At 35.2% G+C, this 19,649-nt stretch overlaps 1 protein-coding gene across 2 annotated transcripts; it reads left to right on the forward strand.

Moving 5' to 3' along the window:
- Positions 1 to 666: 666 nt before the first annotated feature.
- On the forward strand, positions 667 to 11,302 carry LOC131035098 (xylose isomerase). Of its 2 annotated transcripts, none has more exons than XM_057966734.2 (20): positions 667 to 775; positions 1,429 to 1,545; positions 3,586 to 3,660; positions 3,777 to 3,906; positions 4,048 to 4,139; positions 4,655 to 4,705; positions 4,866 to 4,945; positions 5,112 to 5,166; positions 5,457 to 5,558; positions 7,607 to 7,658; positions 8,030 to 8,075; positions 8,189 to 8,244; positions 8,908 to 8,959; positions 9,156 to 9,235; positions 9,418 to 9,488; positions 9,628 to 9,668; positions 10,451 to 10,550; positions 10,678 to 10,749; positions 10,832 to 10,909; positions 11,037 to 11,302. In XM_057966734.2, exons 3-20 carry the CDS (start codon positions 3,655 to 3,657, stop codon positions 11,070 to 11,072), a joined length of 1,200 nt encoding a protein of 399 aa, XP_057822717.2. In that variant the 5' UTR covers positions 667 to 775; positions 1,429 to 1,545; positions 3,586 to 3,654; the 3' UTR covers positions 11,073 to 11,302. The 2 variants fall into 2 exon arrangements, with proteins under 2 accessions (XP_057822717.2, XP_057822716.2); XM_057966733.2 differs by having other exon boundaries at positions 694 to 905.
- Positions 11,303 to 19,649: the final 8,347 nt, after the last annotated feature.

Here is a 19,649-nt window from a genome sequence, read left to right on the forward strand (position 1 = left end):
CTACCTTTATATCTATCTCATTATCTCTCCATCTCTCTCTACCCTTATATTTATCCATCTCTCTCTCCCCCCCTCTCTCTCTCTCTCTAGTGTATTAAACATAACATGAGCCTGTTGGTACTATTGGTAATCGAGCCTAATTATCTTTATGATTTTTAGAGGTTTTATTTTAGTCATGTTTGGGTCCTTGTATGTGTATGCGTAACTAATTTGAAGCTATCACTTTGCCATTGAGACCTTAGTTGCATAAATATCATTCGCTAAATGGCTTACCAATTGACCTGATATACTGTACAAATGTATGCAAAAATAGACCGATATTTTCACTAATTGACATTCCACACCTCTTTGGCGTACCCATTGCACACCAAGATGCGATTGCTACATTATAATGAATAATTATTTGTTAATTGAAAGGTGTAAAATGATTTTTGAAGATTGAAGATTGTTTAACGACTTGAAAACTATTTTGATGATGCAAAATAAATTTACTCACATGTGACACTTTTGACGCGAATGCTTTGTTAACTAATTAACATTCATAAATAATAAATATAAAAAATTTAAATAATAAAATTAAAGAAAGAGCAAAACACTAAATTTCCATTCAGTTAGATAAGAACCGGTCGCCTAACCTCATCCATTACACGTGTAATTTATCCGATGTGATTTATTTACCGCTTTTATCGGTTCCAATGCCGATAGACTGGCACATTAAATTTCACAGTCCATTGATCTAGGGACCGACTCACATATCAAGATGTATTAGATATATGTATATTTTTCACTCTCACTGAGGTTATAATCCTACGACTGAAATTGAAAAATTTCTTCCAGGAATAATGAAACCTGCAATGCGTCTGCATTTCCTGTTCTTTTGTTTCTTTGCAACAATCCTTGTTAAGGTGTGTGTGCGCTTCTTAAAGTTCTCTGTTTAAATTCAATTTTATATTACTTTCGCAGATTATATTACACTAGGGTAATCATTGTTTTTGTTATATTTTTCCGTGAAATTTCTGTATCGATCAAATCTTCATTCCTCTTATTTCATAAAAGCTGTGTGTTTAGTATACTTCGAATTTTAGCCTGGGACGCAATTTATGGAATTTCAATAGATATAATTGAGAGCAGAGTGTTTTTTTTTAGTTCTTGTTAAAATGTTTACAACAAGATTATATTAATGTCTCAAAAATGCAGGCGGTTTTACTGAGGTTTTTAATCTGGTCTATTATGCATCAATATGCGTTTTCGATTGATATTAAAACCTACATGCACGGCTATTTCCAGATATAGCTGTCAATCATGTATACCAAATTCTATGAAGTAGTGTTATTTAGATTTCTTTATCAAGCATGTTAACTTTTGAAAAAAAGCTCAAAAATCCAATCAACCAAAATTATTAAAATTATGGATGTTTTGTTTGATTAGGGTGAGTTAATAGCTGATCAAACATGCCGGGCTGAGCCCAGCCTGGTATCTGATGGCGGGCTTCATAAGGAGTGGGAAGGGGAATTCTTTCCTGAAATTCCGAACATTAAGTATGAGGTATGCGGGTTTATTTACTTTTCAAGTTTTTATAAATGACCGTCGATTTTTGCTTAAATTTTTTGAGCTGGTGATGCCCAAAGCTCAAATATTCCAGCCCTACTGATGGTATTAGCCCAATAGTCTGACTGGTAACTACCTCGCAATAAGATTTTCCCTACCCAGTTGAGAGCTAGCTTGGAAGGCATGATCTAAGTTAAAATTCCTTCCTTGAAAGTTAATTTTATATCCTCAATGGCAATAAGGAAATTTATATATCATGTAGACATGTATTAAGGTTCTTGTAAATGATCATTGGGTGGGTCATCACAAATCTCAAGTATGTGGTTCAAGCTTACCCTACACTGCAATAAAGGCAGTGCATCGCCTTACCGAAGACTTACCAAGCAAAAAGAGTAGTTTAAAGTGACAAGACTGTATATTCAATGACAAAGAGAGAGAATTTCCATGCTGTGAAATTCTATGATACCTATCCCAACATTTTTTTGTAAAACTCTTTCCCAGTATATTAGGATCAAGGATGTATGGAATTTTTACTTTCCCAGTAATGAATGTATTTTCTGTTGAATATTTTTCATTATTGGTGAAGAATGTTTCTGGGGAGGGAGACAGAACTCACCATTATACATTACCATAATACAATAATTCCAGATTCTGCCACTCACCAGATTGCACTGTGTTTAATTGGTCCCTCCATTTTTTCCACAATCTAATCATGAGGTTGTATCTGTAAGGTTTGGGCTAGGGACACCACTCTCGCTGGGACATTGTGTTACTGATTTAAACCAGTCCGGAACCCTTTTCATTTGAAATTTTGGTGCTGTTCTTTATGTTTCTTTATTTCTTGCAGTGGTGGTCATTGAAGGGTGTTGAAAAGCATGGTCACTAGATTTTGCTGAATGGTTACAACATTTTTCCCAATTTTCTTTGTACTCCAGTTAATTGAGTTGTAACAGTAGTTCGCAGATTTGTTTCTCAAATTCTTTTGTCAAGTGCTTAGTCTACTGTTACTCTTCAGCCTGTCAAGCTGTTCTTGAGCCTGAGTTGCATGTTTATACTTCTTTAAAATAAAATAGAATAATACATATCAAATCGGCAAATGCCCTAGCATTGATGATTTTTGCTTATGTAAAGCATAATAATTTATATTTTCTTTGATCAATTGAATTTTTAATAGAATGAAAAATATTTCCACTTGTCCAAGGGGACACTCTTAAGCACTTTGACCCAGTTCAAATTTCCCCATTTAAATAAGGTGGCCCATAACTATGGTGGAGATTTGGCAAGGTTGTTGTTCAATGATTAGGGGGTACATTTGAGAACTAAACTTGTTTACAAATCTTAAGAGTGCAGTCAAAATATGCCCCCATACTGTGTTTAAGGTTCAATCTTACCACTGTAATAAGGTGACCACATTAAATATACCTCTGAAGAGTGTGGTCCAAGTATACAACAGAGGAAGTACCCATGTAATAATTACTTTAATTTTGAAAGAGAAAATTGAATAATATATGTTTTTTTTGCTTAGTATTTTCTAAGTTTTGCTTGCAGTGGGTTGTACTCTCACTCATTGGCAGTGTTGTAGTCTTAAATCTCAGGTCTTGCTGACTTATTCGAGTCTCAATTGTGTCACTCTAGTTAACCTTACATGCATGAATAAGAGATCCTTAATACAAGTGGATAATGCTAGCGAACAAGGAGCATTCTCTGATAACTTTTGAAAATAAAGTTTGAAACACCTTTCTTTAGACAAGGACTAAAATGAGGTCACTTTGTTCTTGTTATTTTAAAATTAGATGATTTAATTAGGGGTTTGTCATATGGCTTGTTATTTTAGAGCTTATAATGGCTGTCATTCTAAGCTTCGGCGGGGTTCAGGATTATTAAGGACACTTAATTCGCATGCATATACATTGTAATAATCATCGTCTTTCTGAAACAGGAGCTAAATGAAACCATAAATTCCTTTGTACTGGTGTTGCTAATTAAGAATGATTTTTCAGTTCCATTCTAAGGCCCCATTGCATTGGGGTTTGGCAGGGTCCATCAAGTAAGAATCCTTTGGCCTACAAATGGTACAATGCAGATGAGGAGATTCTTGGAAGGAAAATGAAGGTTTGCAAATCATTAATTTCTTGTACTTTCTTCCGTGGAGTATATGGTTTGTGTTCCAGTGTTTTACACCAATGATGCTTGACTTGGACATTATCTTCACTTTGATATGTTTGCAGGATTGGCTGAGATTTAGTGTTGCTTTTTGGCACACATTCCGTGGCACTGGAGCTGATCCATTTGGAGCTCCAACCAAAAGTTGGCCGTGGGAAGATGGCACTAACTCATTATCCATGGCTCTAAGAAGAAGTAAGAACAGTTTTGGCTGACATTTTCTCTTATTTATTGGTCTGTGGGAAAGAAAACATGATTGTGATGTGTCTTCATGAACTTTGGATTTGAAGCTAGGCATTACATAATTTTTGTTAATATATTATTCTTGGAATGCAGTGAAAGCAAATTTCGAGTTTTTAACTAAATTAGGGGTGGACTACTGGTGCTTTCATGATCGTGATATTGCCCCTGATGGTAAAACACTCATGGTAAGTCCTACAAGAAGCTTTTTCATGCTAGAGATAGTCAATAAGAAGCTTTTAATTTTGCATTAAACTACTAATAATGTTTTGTTCTGCTGGATCAGAAGGAGCTTTTAATAATTTATTGAAGTAAGAACTTTAATGGGCGCTATTAGTTGAAATATACACTTTTTTTAGAGACTATTAATAATTATAATGCTAACAATATTGAACTACTGTCTTGTTACTTCACATATTTGATCTATTAGATTATCATTAGAATGATTCCAAAGTTTCTTGAGCATCAATTATTTGTTCTTTCACCATTTGATATCTACTGACATGATGATAGTCATGTTACATTTGTTCTATTAATAATTTAATACCCATAGAGAGATGCACTCATCAGAATCTTTTATCTGTTTGCGACTGTGTTTTGTGTTTGTGTCTGTATTCCACTATTGTTGTTTCTAAGGGAGACCACATAAAAAGTAATCTTCAAATCCATATGCTTAACAAATAAAGTTTTCATTTCATTTTAGGAGTCAAATGCCAATCTTGATGCTGTTGTGGCACTTGCAAAGAAGCTTCAGGTACCTATTTGCACTTAAGCTTCGTCACATCCTTCTTTTTAGTCATACCAAATGCCTAGGTCTTAAATTTTTTTTCTAATAAATTTTCCAATTTACTAGCTATGGAGTAGTCTTTCCTAAGAGTCATTTCTTTTTAATCAGTCACTTATTTTATTGGCAGGAACAAACTGGTATTCACCCATTGTGGGGAACTGCCCAATTGTTCATGCATCCTCGTTACATGCATGGAGGTGCTACAAGGTTCTGATTTGAAGATTCACTATGGTTTTTCATGATTACATGGATAGCTTTTATTCTATGTGTTTCTTAACTTGTACTGGATCTTAAGCTAGTATGCATATGTTCATGCTGCCCTTTTTTCAAGTTTGATGCTGATAAATTGAATCTTTCTTTTCCGACGATGCAGTCCAGATGTACATGTCTATGCATATGCTGCAGCTCAGGTCAAGAAGGCAATGGAGGTATGGTTGTAAGTCAATTCTGTCCTTTCGGTGATTTTATTTGTTTGTTAATATTATGCACTTATCCACTGGGTAATTAGGCTTAGTATTGTGATTGCCAAGGGAGTATTCAATGTTCATTTCATGATAAAAAATCACCCTGCCTTGATTTCGGGAAACTACATAAAACAATTCAGAGTCATGTTTAAGGTTCCTGATACAAGATTTTTAGGTTGAAGTATTAAAGTTAATGTTTTCTGTTTTGGATAAGTAACCATTTATTGCCATGGCCCCACATTTATTGCTTGCAGGTGACGCATGAACTTGGAGGAGAGAACTTTGTTTTCTGGGGTGGAAGAGAGGGTTATCAAACGCTACTGAATACCGATCTAAAAAAAGAACTTGATCATATGGTATGTATGCTGGGATGCTCCCTTCTGCAGAATGATGCTGGTCACACCTCTGATAAAATGGCCTTCCTACAATCTCATTGCAATGAAAATTTTCTCAGTAAATCTTTCTTATTACTCTAGTGGTAACTATGTTTGCTTGGGCTAATGGTAATTGATTTTCACTAGCAATAAATCAGACTTATAATCATTAAGGTATGTTGACTTAAAAGCCCTGTTTGTAATATACTGTCCTATAGATTCCAATGTTCTGAACTTCTGTGTAATGCCTGAGCTAGTTGTCCAACAATAACCTGATCATATGCTTCTCAATTCCAAAATTTCATCCTTTTATGATGACTTGCATAATATCTCTAATGTTTTTTTAACGAGAACATATTGAAACAATTGCCAGTAACACGGAGGAGAGCCAAACTTTTGATAGATACTGATTACAAAGTCAAAGCTAGCACAAAATTGGTCTTAAGAAAATCCATGTTTGCAATTTTTTGTTGAACTTGGATGCTTTAAGGGGTGTATTTAGTTCACAATACCTTTTATTTGCGTGATATTTTAATGCACTCATTCTATTTAAGAATTTGATAGATTCTTTATAATAATGTGAAACATATTCACAAAATCATGCATAATAAATATCTAAGTCACAGGATACGGCGATTTTCATGGATGAGGTTCGAATTTAATCGAATTTCAAACTTCTATAAAAAAATCAAATTTAATCGAATTTCCTCTATAAAGCACTGCTATCCGCCTCTAAACACAACTCAGCTGGTCGTGGGTATTCTTTGTATATGCTTTGTATCTATTGGGTCATGGGTGTCTGCAACTGCTGGATCGCCCTCGGATTTTCTCCAACAAGGGTCGCTATTCTGATAATTTATTAGAAGTATAAATATATTTAAAAATAAACAAAATTATAGAAGGTGAATTTTATCCGAATTTTTTTTCGAATTTTTCCCTTGTCGAATTTCATCCGAATTTCATGGCTGTCTCTTTCAAATTCGAATTCGAACCTTGTGACTTAGATAAATATTATAATAGATGACACTCCCTTAGTGAATTTGTTGTTGATGTCCACGCAAGTAGATGGAATTCCCTTCTTTATGAATTTGCCAATGAAGAATACCGATTCTCATCAAGAATTCCCATGGCTTGGGGTTGGCCTTGTAATTTGCCACGTTTTCCTGTCTAGTAGTGGCTATTTTGCCTAAGTTTTTTCTTCCTTTTTTTATAGAGAGGCTGGCAAGTGGTAAAACCCACAGATTTGTTTTTGATTGACCAGTGATTTTGGCTTGCAAGTCAATGGAATCCTCTTGAATAGTTAATGGTGAGAAACACAATATATAGAATAAAATTTGCTCCCATAATTACTGCTTGTAATATTAAAGTTATTTGCAATTCCATTCCTACTTCCAACTTGTAATTCTTGGTCTCTAAATAAAAGATCTTGCTTGAATAAACATTGTGTATATAAGCCAAGTTGTCTGCATGGATATGCATACATAGATCTTGAGGGTTAGAGACAATGGAAAGGAAAGATTATTGTTCAGAACTAGCTAAGATAGAGATCAAATTTTTCTTATAAAAATCCACAAGACTGATTTGTCCTTGTAATTTGATGTGATTTTCTTGTTCAATAGTAGCTGTTTTGTCTTGTTGCTTTTGCTTCTTTGGTTTTTTACAGGTTGGCTAGTTGTAAAATCCACACATTTGTTTGGCCTGAGAATAGATGGAATAATCGAAATAAGCACAATGTATAGAATAAAAACTTGTATCCTTTGGCTACTGCTTATAGTTGTAATTGTTGTTTGCATTGCCATCCACACTTCAACTATGCACTTTCATGCTCTCTAAATAGTAAAATATGATTGTTTGCCTCTATGAACATTTTGTATTCATAAGCCAATTCATGCTGTGCACATGCTCATCCTAAATATAGAGGATTAAAGATGACGAAAAGGAGAAATTATCGCTCAAACTTACTTAGGATTGAGTTAGGCTTTCTTTAACAGAAGTCAACAAAATTTTTCTAATTATGTGGAACTCTGCAGGCTAGCTTTCTCCAAGGGGCTGTGAACTGGAAGAAAACAATTGGTTTTAATGGTAATTTTATTATCTTGAATCATCACTATTCCATTTTGAGAAAGAACCGATCTGTTATATCAATATGTTAGAAAAGTTCAGTAGTAACAGAGGATTGGCAATTTGGAGATCAAGAAATGATGCCTTGATAAGAGGGATCAAGGTATTGCATGATAGTGAACAATGAGGGGTCAAGTATGGAGTAGGAAAGAGAAATGATTAGGTCAAAGTGTGATTTGAAAATGGGAATATTGTAAGAAAGTGCGGAATTACTTAAACGTGTGTTTATATATAAATTTGAACATTGTTTTAGGACAGAATGCTTATTCTTGCTAGGATGAAATTTCTTTCCCACTTTGTAATGTCTGAATCTTGTTGAATATGGTTTGCAGGGACACTTCTGATTGAACCCAAGCCACAAGAGCCTACAAAACACCAGTACATCTTGACCCTTGATCATATTGATATTAGTTCATCCTTTTCTCTTTCCGTGCCTCACATTTCCATTAATTTATGTTCTCTGTATTGAAATTGAATCAAATGTTTGTCAGGTATGACTGGGATGCTGCAACAACGACGGGGTTCTTGCAAAGATATGGTCTTGCAGGTGTATAAACATTTCATTTATTAACATATTTTCCTTGATTTAAACATTACATTTTGCATATTCTTGTATAAATATTTCGGATATTCTTAAGATATCATATGGTATCCTGGCACGTGTTTGTAGCAATTCCTCTGTTGATTAAAAAATAAAAATAATTCTGGTGTTTATATTTGTCTAATATCTTAAGTTACAGCTTTTACAGCGTTGTCATGAATTGCCAAATTTCATAATCTGCTGCTTTGAAAGAAAATTTTGATAGTTTTGATCTGTAAATTGTCCAAACACTGCAATACAAGGTCGATCAAGTTATTGTAGTTTTCCTTTCTTCCTACAGTCTGGTTTCTTTGTTCAACATAGTTTTTATTTTCTTTGTTGGCTTAGATTTGACTTTTGCATTCTTCTTTATTTAGATTACTTTTTTTATTGGAAATTGAATTTTATTTTTGAAGAAATTTCTGCTTTTTTCATATAATTGGCATATTTTATCATTGTGTTTTTTTATATCATATGTATATGGGATTTCCTGTATTTTGGAATTACTTTATTTTTCATGCCAGTTATTTTGTTATCTATCTTTTTTGAAGTTCGTTAAAGTTTTCACATCTTTGTTTTTTTGGTGACTATTCATAAACTTATGACATTTCCTTGGCTTCCATTTTTCAGGAGAATTCAAATTGAATATCGAGTGCAATCATGCAACCCTTTCAGGGCACAGGTAAGGCATCCTTCTTCCATTGTTGAATTATTTGGATAAATATTTTTATATCCTGTTTAAGATTCTGGCATGAATCAATATGTGGATTTTATCCTGAAAGGTCTGTTTATCTCTTCTAGTGTTCGAACTAGTGGTTAGAATAAGAAAACACAGTTTGATGAATGTGTAATGTTGATTTAATTGGTCTTGTTTTCAGCTGTCATCATGAGCTGGAAATTGCACGAATTTATGGGATGCTTGGTAACATTGATGCAAACACAGGGGATGCACAAACAGGTACTTGGATTGACATTTGCTTTTGGAGAATATTCTTTACTTGTAAGGAATAACAAGCGGCAGGTGGTAACTGCTATAGTTTTTGTGTTTCAGCACTTTCAATCTAGAGGTAATTGCTTGTTTCTGCTAATTGCTTTCCTCTGTTGAGGCTAATCTATGTTATCTAATTTCATTTTTGTCAGGATGGGATACTGACCAATTTCTTGTGGATGTTGGAGAGGCAACTTTGGTCATGATGACTGTTATCAAGAATGTGAGTCAGAACTTTGCTATAACTTTACTAATGCTCATAATATCTGTGCAAAACCACACGAAGTATTTGGAGGTATTATATTGGTTTCTTCATAACTGAACATGTTTCACTCATCAAACAAATTATTCCTTCCCTGCAGGGTGGGCTTGCACCTGGTGGCTTCAACTTTGATGCGAAATTGTGAGTATTTACATTTTTGGTGATTTGCTTTTCAGCACAATATGACGTAACAGTTCTCTCTTCAAAAATTTAGATTTACTAATTTGTAATGTACATTAATTTGGACGAGATAATTTAGATTTACTTATTTTTAATGTACATTAATTTGGATGAGATAAGGCATGGTTATTGTGCTTGTTATCTAGTGATTATTGATATATGTTTCCACATACCTTTGCAATGGACAAACATGTATGCTAAACTGCTCACTATCTGAATGAATGCTGCTCTTATAGCTGGAACAGTTATAATATTTGCTTTACCCTGTAACATACATTTGTGGTGGTTGAGTATGTACTCATGAAATCACCAATTCATTGCGCTTTCTTCTACCACTTAAATGAGAAAAGTAGGAAGATTCGCCTTGGATTCTTCTTTCCAGTATTTATTTGAATGCATTGATCTGCATTCATTAATTCCTCTCCATCTCTACCTCCTATTTGTCAGGGTATTCTTATGGGTTAGTTTAGCAAATTGATGAATTTTCAGTTATGATTTCAAAGATGGGGCAAATTGTCTATATAAGATATCTCTGTAAAGTTATTTTAATGTTAGAAGATAAGAAGATAAATATCTTCTTTTACGTATAGCCAAAAGTATATTAAAGAAGGCAAGTTATTTTATATTTCTGTATGTTTGCATAGTGTAATAATCCTGGATGATGGTTTATAATTTTATTCTATTGCTATTCTGAATTGGCATTAAGCTTGTATATTATTTGATTTATTTATTTTCCTATATAGGCGGAGAGAGAGTGTGGATGTAGAAGATCTATTCATTGCTCATATATCAGGCATGGACACTCTTGCAAGAGGCTTGAGGAATGCAGCTAAACTCTTGCAGGTCAATATTTTGTGTTTTTATATTTTATGCATACTAGGTTTTATTTATATTTTAGGATTCCATATTTAAGATTGGTTTTCTATAGAATCTTTGCAATATTGCTGATTATTTTATGTTCATTGCTCAGGATGGGGAATTGACAAAGCTTGTTGAAAAGCGTTATGAAACCTTCACTTCTGAAATAGGAACTCAGATTGAGGTCACTGCAATCTATTCTCATATTTTGTAGTCTTATTTAGTAATTCTTTTGCCAATTCTTTGTCTTGATTTTTTCCTTGCAGAAAGGAGAGATCAGTTTTGAGGAGCTTGAGAACAAAGTTAAAGAGTGGGGTGAACCCCGTCTTACTTCAGGGAAACAGGTAAGCTCTATATGGACTTCTGTATGAATTGAAATATGTTATTATGTTATTTTGTATTTTGAAGCAGTATGTCTATTTCTAGAAGGATGTCTTGCATAACAATTAATATCTTTTTTCCTGTTCGCAGGAACTCGCTGAGATGATTTTTCATTCTTACTTGTAAATATGAAGCTGTTGTCTAGATGGATCTAAACATGTGTACCCAATCCATTATCAGGATAGGAATTATGGAGCCACTTATGATGAGTGTAGGGAGAAATGTATTCTTTCTTTTGTATTGTGGTAGGATATCCATGGAACATGTGATACTTCAGTGCTGCTGCCTAACTATGTTTCAGTTACATTCACAGTACAAATAACTCAAGTAAAATAACATACCATCAGTTTTTATGATTGTGTTTGTACTGAACTGTCTTGGTGGCCTGTAGCATCAAAATATGTTCTACTCGCTCTCCATGTTTATTTTATCATAATGGTACGAGGAAGGTGGTTACTATGGAAATATAGCTGCTGTGTTTATTCTTGATGAATTAATGTTTACATTGTTCTCTTGTTACATATTACATCTGGTTCTGCTATACTACTCTCAATCGTTTTGCTTTTGAATATGTTTGCCTGATTGTGCTGACTGCTATAGTGGTGTATATAGTAGTGTGATATTTGGTTTAATAAGAAATCACTTGCAATTGCTATAAAGGGACCATACACAATCTGAAGAGTGGATTTTTGTGAGAACTCTGTAGCGAACTTGAACATTGATAGGGCTTCTAAACTGAACGTGGAGAGGCCATGAAAGCTAAAGGTTGTTTTTTGGGTTGCTGTCACCCTAGACATGAATTTGGTGTATGAAGCCCCTTGTGGGAGACAACAAAGGAATTGCTTTTTCCATATACCTGTATATGGTTAAAGTGTACAAACCTACCTCCCTCTTCTAAAGTGCAAAGGCCTCCTTCGTTCAAATGACGGACTGTGATATTACTCAAACTATATTCTGTCATGAGAGATGATTGACTATCCAATCTTGCAGTGATCAAGGAGCTGGTCAGATTGGTTCAAGAGAATCCAGATAACTGGAAGTTGTAAAAGCATACAAGCTTTATTTGCGCTATGAAATTTTTAATGAAGTTGATGGAAGGTTACCTCTCTCTAAGATTGTCTTTGTGGGTTTTTGACTTAAGGAGGGTACTGTTGTGACGTTCTCACATATCACCCCAGTGCAAATGGGGACCCCCTCGTCTCGCTAAATAAACCAAGTTTTTTACAGCTCTAAGGAATGAGTTATACGGTCTTGTTGGTTTGGATTTTGATCTTTGGAATTAATGAACTAACTAAGTAGGGAATGTATTCTTAAGGAATATACAGCCTAGACAGGATACCGTCTTAATATTGTTATCAAGCCGACAATAAGGGTTTAGGACATCGTTGAGTGGGTGATATCATCGTCCAAGGAAGAGAAAGAATACACAGTTAGAGGAAGGGAATGATGAACATTTGGCTAAGTGTCAAGATAACCTTGAGAACAAATACGAGGAAATGAAAGAGGATCTTTCTAAGGGCTTACTAGTAAAATTTGAGGGTTTTCTGAAAACTTTCTATTTTTATAAAGTTTCACTGTGGCCCTCGATTGGTTTAATTTCGCATTTTGGTAAAACCTTATCCTTCAAAGGGCCTACCAGTAAAATTTGAGTGTTTTCTAAGAATTTTGTATTTTTAGAAAGCTTCATTATGGCCCCGATTGGCCTAATTTCGTGTTTGGACAAAACTTTCTATTTTTAGAAACAATTGAACATTAATTGCAAGTGGAATTTATATCCAGATTCAAGTCTAGAAGATCGAAGATGAATTGTAGAGCATAAAAAGTCGGTGCAATGGAAAAAAAATCCTCCTCCAAGTCAAAAATCCACCCAAGGGTGGAAATTCTCAAAAGTCCACCCAGGAGTGGAAATTCTCAGCAAAGGACAGAATTCTTGGAAATTGTGTAAAATTGGCTAAGAATTGAAAATTCCTTTCTTCAGGACAGAATTATTGGAAAGTAAAAAAATGGTTTAAGTATCAGAGAATTCCTTCTTCAGGACAAAGTACACACGAGCATTCACTGAACAATAAATGGCAGAACTTCACAAAGAAAGGAACCTTTCCTTTTCCAAGGTTGATATGTGTTGAGGAATTCCTTAGAAATGAAAAAAGATATCCTCCAGTTCCTCCGAAATTTTACTTTTTTCCCTTCCAAATGTGCCTAAGTATCTAGAAAGGCAAGAAATGATGAAATTTTACTATCCAAATGTGCCTAAGTATCTAGAAAGGCAAGAAATGATGAAATTTTACTAAGTTTGGGACGAATCCTCTAAGCAAGAAGAATCCTCCACCATGGAGAATTGGCGCCCAAACATGGAGAATCCTTCCACCTATCTCAAATCTGCCCATAGAAGAAAAGTGATTGGAGACATAAAATTGAAGTTCCCAAGGAGATATTTTGATAAAACATGGTATTTTTGACAAGTCAGAAAATGATAAAACATCAAGGATTCATCTATCCAATCCAAAGGCAACATCAAGACATCAAGAGGCATGGAGGTCCAAGATGAGCAAATCCAATCTATGACATACAAGTTCAAGAAGAAATCCAATCTTAGGGAGTTCATGGAGGAAGAATTGAAGCTCTAAACGTCGAGGAGGACATTCAAACTCCAAACATTCAGGCTTCAAGGCAATCTAGTTCTAGACCCCAAGGTTCACTTCAAAATCAAAGTTCAAGTGCAAATGTAGAATGAAGAATCTCATCTGGAAATCAAAGGTCAGAAAGTTCAAGTGTGAAAGATATCAAGAATGACAAAATCTTCGACAAGAAAGTCCAATCCATTCCAAGTACGGGGAAGGAAGCCTTCAAGAAATCAAATGAAGAATCAACCCGGCTAATGAAGATACTCAAAGAAATTCAGATTAAATCCTCTTTTCAATGGAGGAATTGTTTGTCCAAGAAATGGGAGATAAGGAAATGACCACAGATAATTTGAAGAGCAAGGTCAAGGAATACGTTTTCAAGGACATGAGTTCTTTCTCAGGGAGTCGCCTAGATGACATTTCCATATTCATAAGTTTCATGAACAAGATTCAAGTACTCAAGCCAACATGGCAGAAGACTCTCAGTCAGTGTGAAAAGGATACAACAATTATGGAGTACAAGCATGAGACTACTCCAAGTGTCTTTGTAGATGAACTCGAGATAGTGATGTCTAGGTTCATTGAATTTGCCAACAAAGAGAGAGATAAGGGACGCTTACTTCTAGATGATGAGTTGTTTGATGCTTAGTTGACATCTAGTTATTGGTTCTTTACTCTAGTTCTTTTTGCATAAAAGGTGGTCATTTACGTTGAAACCCTAATTAGGGTTCCATGTTGTAATCTCGGCCATTTGTGGAAGGATCTCTATAAAAGGCCCATGTCTTCTCATTTGTAAATCATTAGATAGCTCATTAGAAATAGAGATCTCTTGCTCCTTGGAGTAGAAGTAGAGTAGAAGGAGAAGACATTGTTGTAAGACTTGGAGAAATAAAATTTGATTTCATTGAAAATATGGTGGATTCATGTTTATTCTAACTTGTTGCATGGTGTTCCTTCGATTTCTCAAGTTGTTAGAAGTACATTGATGTTAATGGAGAATGTGATAATGTTTGATGAATTTCAATGGTTCATAATTTTTGCACTTAGATGATTTCTATTTGCAGTGTAAAGTTCGCCTGAACCTTTTTTTATATGGATGCTTAACTTCTATCATGGAATGTACATTGTTTGTAATGATGGTGCTCATTGTGATATGAGAAGTCTTTGCATAATCCCTGGAAGATTGCACTAGTTCTCGTGGAGTTGTTGCTGAGCATGGCAAAGCAGGACTTGGTTATTGGAGCATCATCCATTACCCTCATTGTCCCTAGGAGTAGATTAGAACTTCTTAACCTTTTCCCTTTTGTCATTTTTTTCAATTTCAGTTAAGTCCGTTCAAGGAAGAAGCATCACAATCCTGCTATATCCGATGATGAAGTTCCAGCCAGCATTGCAAAAGAAGTGAAGAACAATTCAAACTTAAGTCCCCTTGGATTACCATCATACATCATCCAAAAGAGCTTATATCCAATATTAAGTCGCATGTATGCAGTAGAAATCTTGGAGTCGCCTCAATGAACTTTTTTTGCAATTTTAGCACGTGAGGAGTCTTTGTTCAAGAGAGGATAAAGTGTCTTTGGCATTTTATTCTGTGTTGGTGTAGTCACAAAACACCCATCAATAGGTATATTACTCAAAAGAGGGAGAATTTTTTTTTTACTTACTGTGTTTATTTCTTGCTACGATTTATTGTTAGAGTTGGGTGGTATATGCCTATAATGGAGTTTTACCTATTAGCACACTTGGGTGGGCCTGAATGGGAAGATCTCATGTTTAGTTGGGGAGGCATGTACTTAATCCCTGATGTTGGGGTAAGGTTTGTTCATGTTGCGGTCCAGGCAGAGGCTGGTGATTGTCTCATAGCTTGGCACAATGCATTCCAGTCCTCTCCAAAAAGCCTTTTGACCTAGGCTGTACATTTTTAATATTTTTCCATTTATTATCTCATTTTGAGACATGACTTTGAGCATGTATTATCCTCCCTTTCATTGTAACAGGTGTTCTTTGATAAACAGCAGTAAAAATACGAGTTTCTCTTCTTCGATCAAAACACTAAATACTAGTTTTAGTAAAGTGCCCTTCCATGGCCACTGTCCAGTCTTTGGGGTACCATCAAAATCTTGCTTTTAGGGACAAAGAAACAAATGTTAAAGGATTAATTTGCACAAATGTGCAAATGCAAAAGGCTTAACGTTGGCAAATCTACAAATGTCAAAGGCTTAAATATGGACAGATGAGAAATGTTGACAAATCTATAACTGAGCAAGGCCTATGATGCTTTATACCAATATACCATTTTGATAATGAAGCAAATACAACATATGAAGATGTAGGTGTTCTTATTCTATCTATAGGAGAATCTACAGCATCATTTCATGCAGGGAGTATTTCAAAAACTATCAAAGCGGTAATTTTGGTAAGTTTTTTCTTGGTGATAATAATTTTTGTGATATTGTTTTTGATTAAGTAAAAACAAGTTTTAAAGGGACCAGCAACCCTATACAAGATAGGTTTTAGAAGGACCTGCAACCCAAACCGAAAGATAAACTTGAAAGACCACTCAAAGAAACAGAACACAAAAGAGATTTGGCCCAGCCAATCAAAAGAAAGGGAACAGCATTAACCCCCACCAAAAACCAACAAGCTGCAAAAAACCAGCAGCCCTACTCCAACAAGGAAAGATCAAGAATTTGACCTAACCTTATGGGATCGAAGGGTCATATCAAAAGAGGACTGGGACAATTTAGATTTTTTACTTTTAACAGTAATCCATCCCTCCTCAACCCTAGCAGCAGCCTTTTGCCAAGAGGATGGGTCCAGAATTTTTGTGATATTGTTGGCAAATGGGATATTTTGTTGAAATTAAAAAATAGAAACAGTTTGCTGCTATGAGATGTTAGATATATCCCTCAAGTCAAAAGAACTTGATTTCGGCTGAGCAATTAGATTCTCGAGGATGTAGAGTCACTTCTGAATCAAGTACATGGAAAGTGACAAAAGGAGCCTTGGTAATTGCTAGGGGCAGCAAATCAGGAACTTTGTATGTGCTAGAGAGTCACACTGAAATGAGAGTTGCAATGGCAATTGTGGATAGCGAGATGCAGCTTTGGCACAAGAGGCTCGGTTGCATGAGCAATGCCTTGAGATTTTTCACAAAAGGATAAAATTTCAGGGCTGAAATTGGTAGATTTGGAGATGTTTGAGCATTGTATTTATGACAAAAAAAAGAGGACCAGATTCTCTACCAAGGTATGTGACAAAAAAACATGATCGTTGGAGCTAGTGCATTCAGTTGTCTTGTCTTTTGGTCCTACAGAGGTAACTTCAAATGGTGAATCTAATTATTTTGTTATTTTTCTAGATGATTGCACTTGGAAGGTTTGTGTTTGCATGTTAGATAGGACTCAAGTATTTGACCAATTTAAGGATTTCAAAGCATTTGTTGAAAACCAAATCGGAAATAATTGTCTGAAAATGGATAATGGTGGTGAATTTTGTTTCATAATGTGATCAATTCTGTGTAGAGAATGGTGTTAAAATAGTTTTGTTTTCAGCACAAGAAAATAGTGTTGTAGAGAGTTTGAACATGACTATTTTGGAGAGAACTCGTAGCATGCTCTCAAATGTAGGTTTGGGAAAAGAATTTGGGTTATAGGTAGTAAAAACAGTGGTGTATTTAGTTAATTGAGGTCTGTCCTCTCAGTTGGATTTTGAAGTACCTGAAAAGAAGTGGGTAGGAAAGAGGATTTCATACAATCATTTGCAGGTGTTTGGGTGTGAAGCTTTCAATCACATTCGACAGGAAAAAAGAAAAAAGATGGAAGTGAAATCAAAATGGTGTACCTTTGTCGGATACAGAGATGATACATGACTATAGGTTGTGGGATCCCATTTTGGAACAAGTCACCTGCAACAAAGATGTCATTTTCAATGAAAGGGTAATGCAAAGTTTATTAGAACAAGGAAATTTGGTGAAAGAATGTGTTGTGCCTTTAGAAGAGATCATCTCTAAAATGACGGATTTAAATTACAAAGTATTCCTCATTGAATGCAGGTCCTCACTATGGATGAAAATACAATAAATGTATAAATTCAGGTGGCTTTTCAAGGGTTTTGTGTAAGGAAGCCAAGGCCTTTGAAAAAGTTGAGGAAAATGAAAACTAAGGTAGAAACTTATGGAGCAGCAGTTGAGGAAAATGATTCTGGAAGGTGCTTGCAGGCACATTTTATCGATTTACTTCCTTTGTCAACTACTGAGCCAATGGAAATAAGGTTACGAATGGATGTCTGCTTCAACACAAAGGACCATGCAGTACATTTCATATAGGAATGTGAAGCTCTTTATGCAAATGGACCAATAGGTGATGGTGGCATTCACACGAGTTTTAAGGATATGTTTCTTCAAAAAACATTGGCACCACGAGAGGACACATTGGGAATTTAACATAAAAAGCATAAATCCATTGGACACAATGTGAATATAGGGATGATGTGAATTCAAAGGATGTGGAGATGGCACCATTCAAGCATAATAAAGGTCTTGAGCAGACTAGTCTGTTGAAACATTGATGGATTTTTTTCAAATCCACCTTAGGGTATGGTTGCGCTGCGAGTTCCAGCTGACGAAAGAATTCCACTTTACCAAGTAACCCACAGTTGATTAAGTGATAAAGTAAATGACTTGGATTTTTCCATTGACATCACATTGACCATGATATAGTGGGTCATGGCTAATTTGGTAAAACATCCACATATCCAGACCAAGCAAATGGATGAAGTCTTTTCCCATCTCTGCACAAATACCCCTTATGCCAAATTCCTCAGGGTTGAAGCTAAACAACCACAGATTTTAGAGGTGTACTCTATCTCAGCTATTCTATTTTTCATGTTCTTTATTGGCTAAAAAAGTGGCCAAGGTGTCTGGTTCCATAGACATTGCCAAGACAGCCATTCCTGCTAGTCCTGGGATGTTTGCTAGTTCAACAGTTATCCAGATAGTGAAACAAATATATAAATCACCTCAGACTGCTAAAATTAATATTAGAGTCTAGTGATGCAGTTAAGAAAAAACTGCAACTAGTGAATTTTTGTGTTCGATTGATGGGTAACAATCCAACGGAGTGGGACAATCTTGTGGAGTCTTTGCCCGAGAGATTTACATGTGGAGTCTATGCCTGAGAGATTTAGAGATGAGAGGCAAATATTTTCCAGAATATAATGAATCATTAACAATAGAGATCTATGAGGCAGTGGATAGGACACATCTTGTCGAGTTTCACCAAATTGAAGGTGTTGTTTGTGATAGAGGCCTTACATTGGGTGACTTGATTGGTGTCTTGAATGGTTTCTTTTCTCGTCTGGGAATGACTAAGATAAAATTCAAACCCGCCCACAATCCTTATACAAAGCCTAGTATAAAATCTTTTAGTTATCATGAAGGATTCAAGAAATGGGTAGAGGTTGGTAATTATGGCATGTTTCGACCATAACTGCTCCTTTCTAAGGGTCTACCGGAAGATATTATTGTCATTGCATGGGGTTTATCCCTAGAAAGATCTACAATGATCTTATGTGACATTCACAATATATTGCAAACTGCAGGGTGGTTTGCAAGGGATGCAAATCATTCCAAACTCCAAAGTTTTCATAGAGTTCTTCCGAGCAATGCCAGAAAGAGGAAATGAAATTCTTCAAATCTGGGATTTTCCTTAATGGTAGCAAAGATTCATTAGGCACTAAAGAAAACTTTCCTTGTCAGAATGTTTGGTCACAGAATATGGAGAAACTAAATTTTTAGAAAGCTTGAAACATTGTGTGCACATACCTGACCCTCTATAATTTAAACTTGTGACCTCTCTTTGAAGAGTACATTTTAGTATTTTACCATTAGACCAACTTAGATGTATTAATGCTTTTGCTCCTGTTTGCAGTTCTATATGACTGTCAAATTAGAATCGAAACCTACCCCAAACTTACATGTCTGTATATTAATCACCAAGTAATAGTTTACCATGTTAAAATCAAGGCTGATGATTTGGCATATCTCAATATTTACGTCCAACTTGTGATTAAAAGAAAT

The sequence above is a fragment of the Cryptomeria japonica genome, chromosome 3, assembly GCF_030272615.1.
Source record: "Cryptomeria japonica chromosome 3, Sugi_1.0, whole genome shotgun sequence".
NCBI classification, from domain to species: domain Eukaryota; kingdom Viridiplantae; phylum Streptophyta; class Pinopsida; order Cupressales; family Cupressaceae; genus Cryptomeria; species Cryptomeria japonica.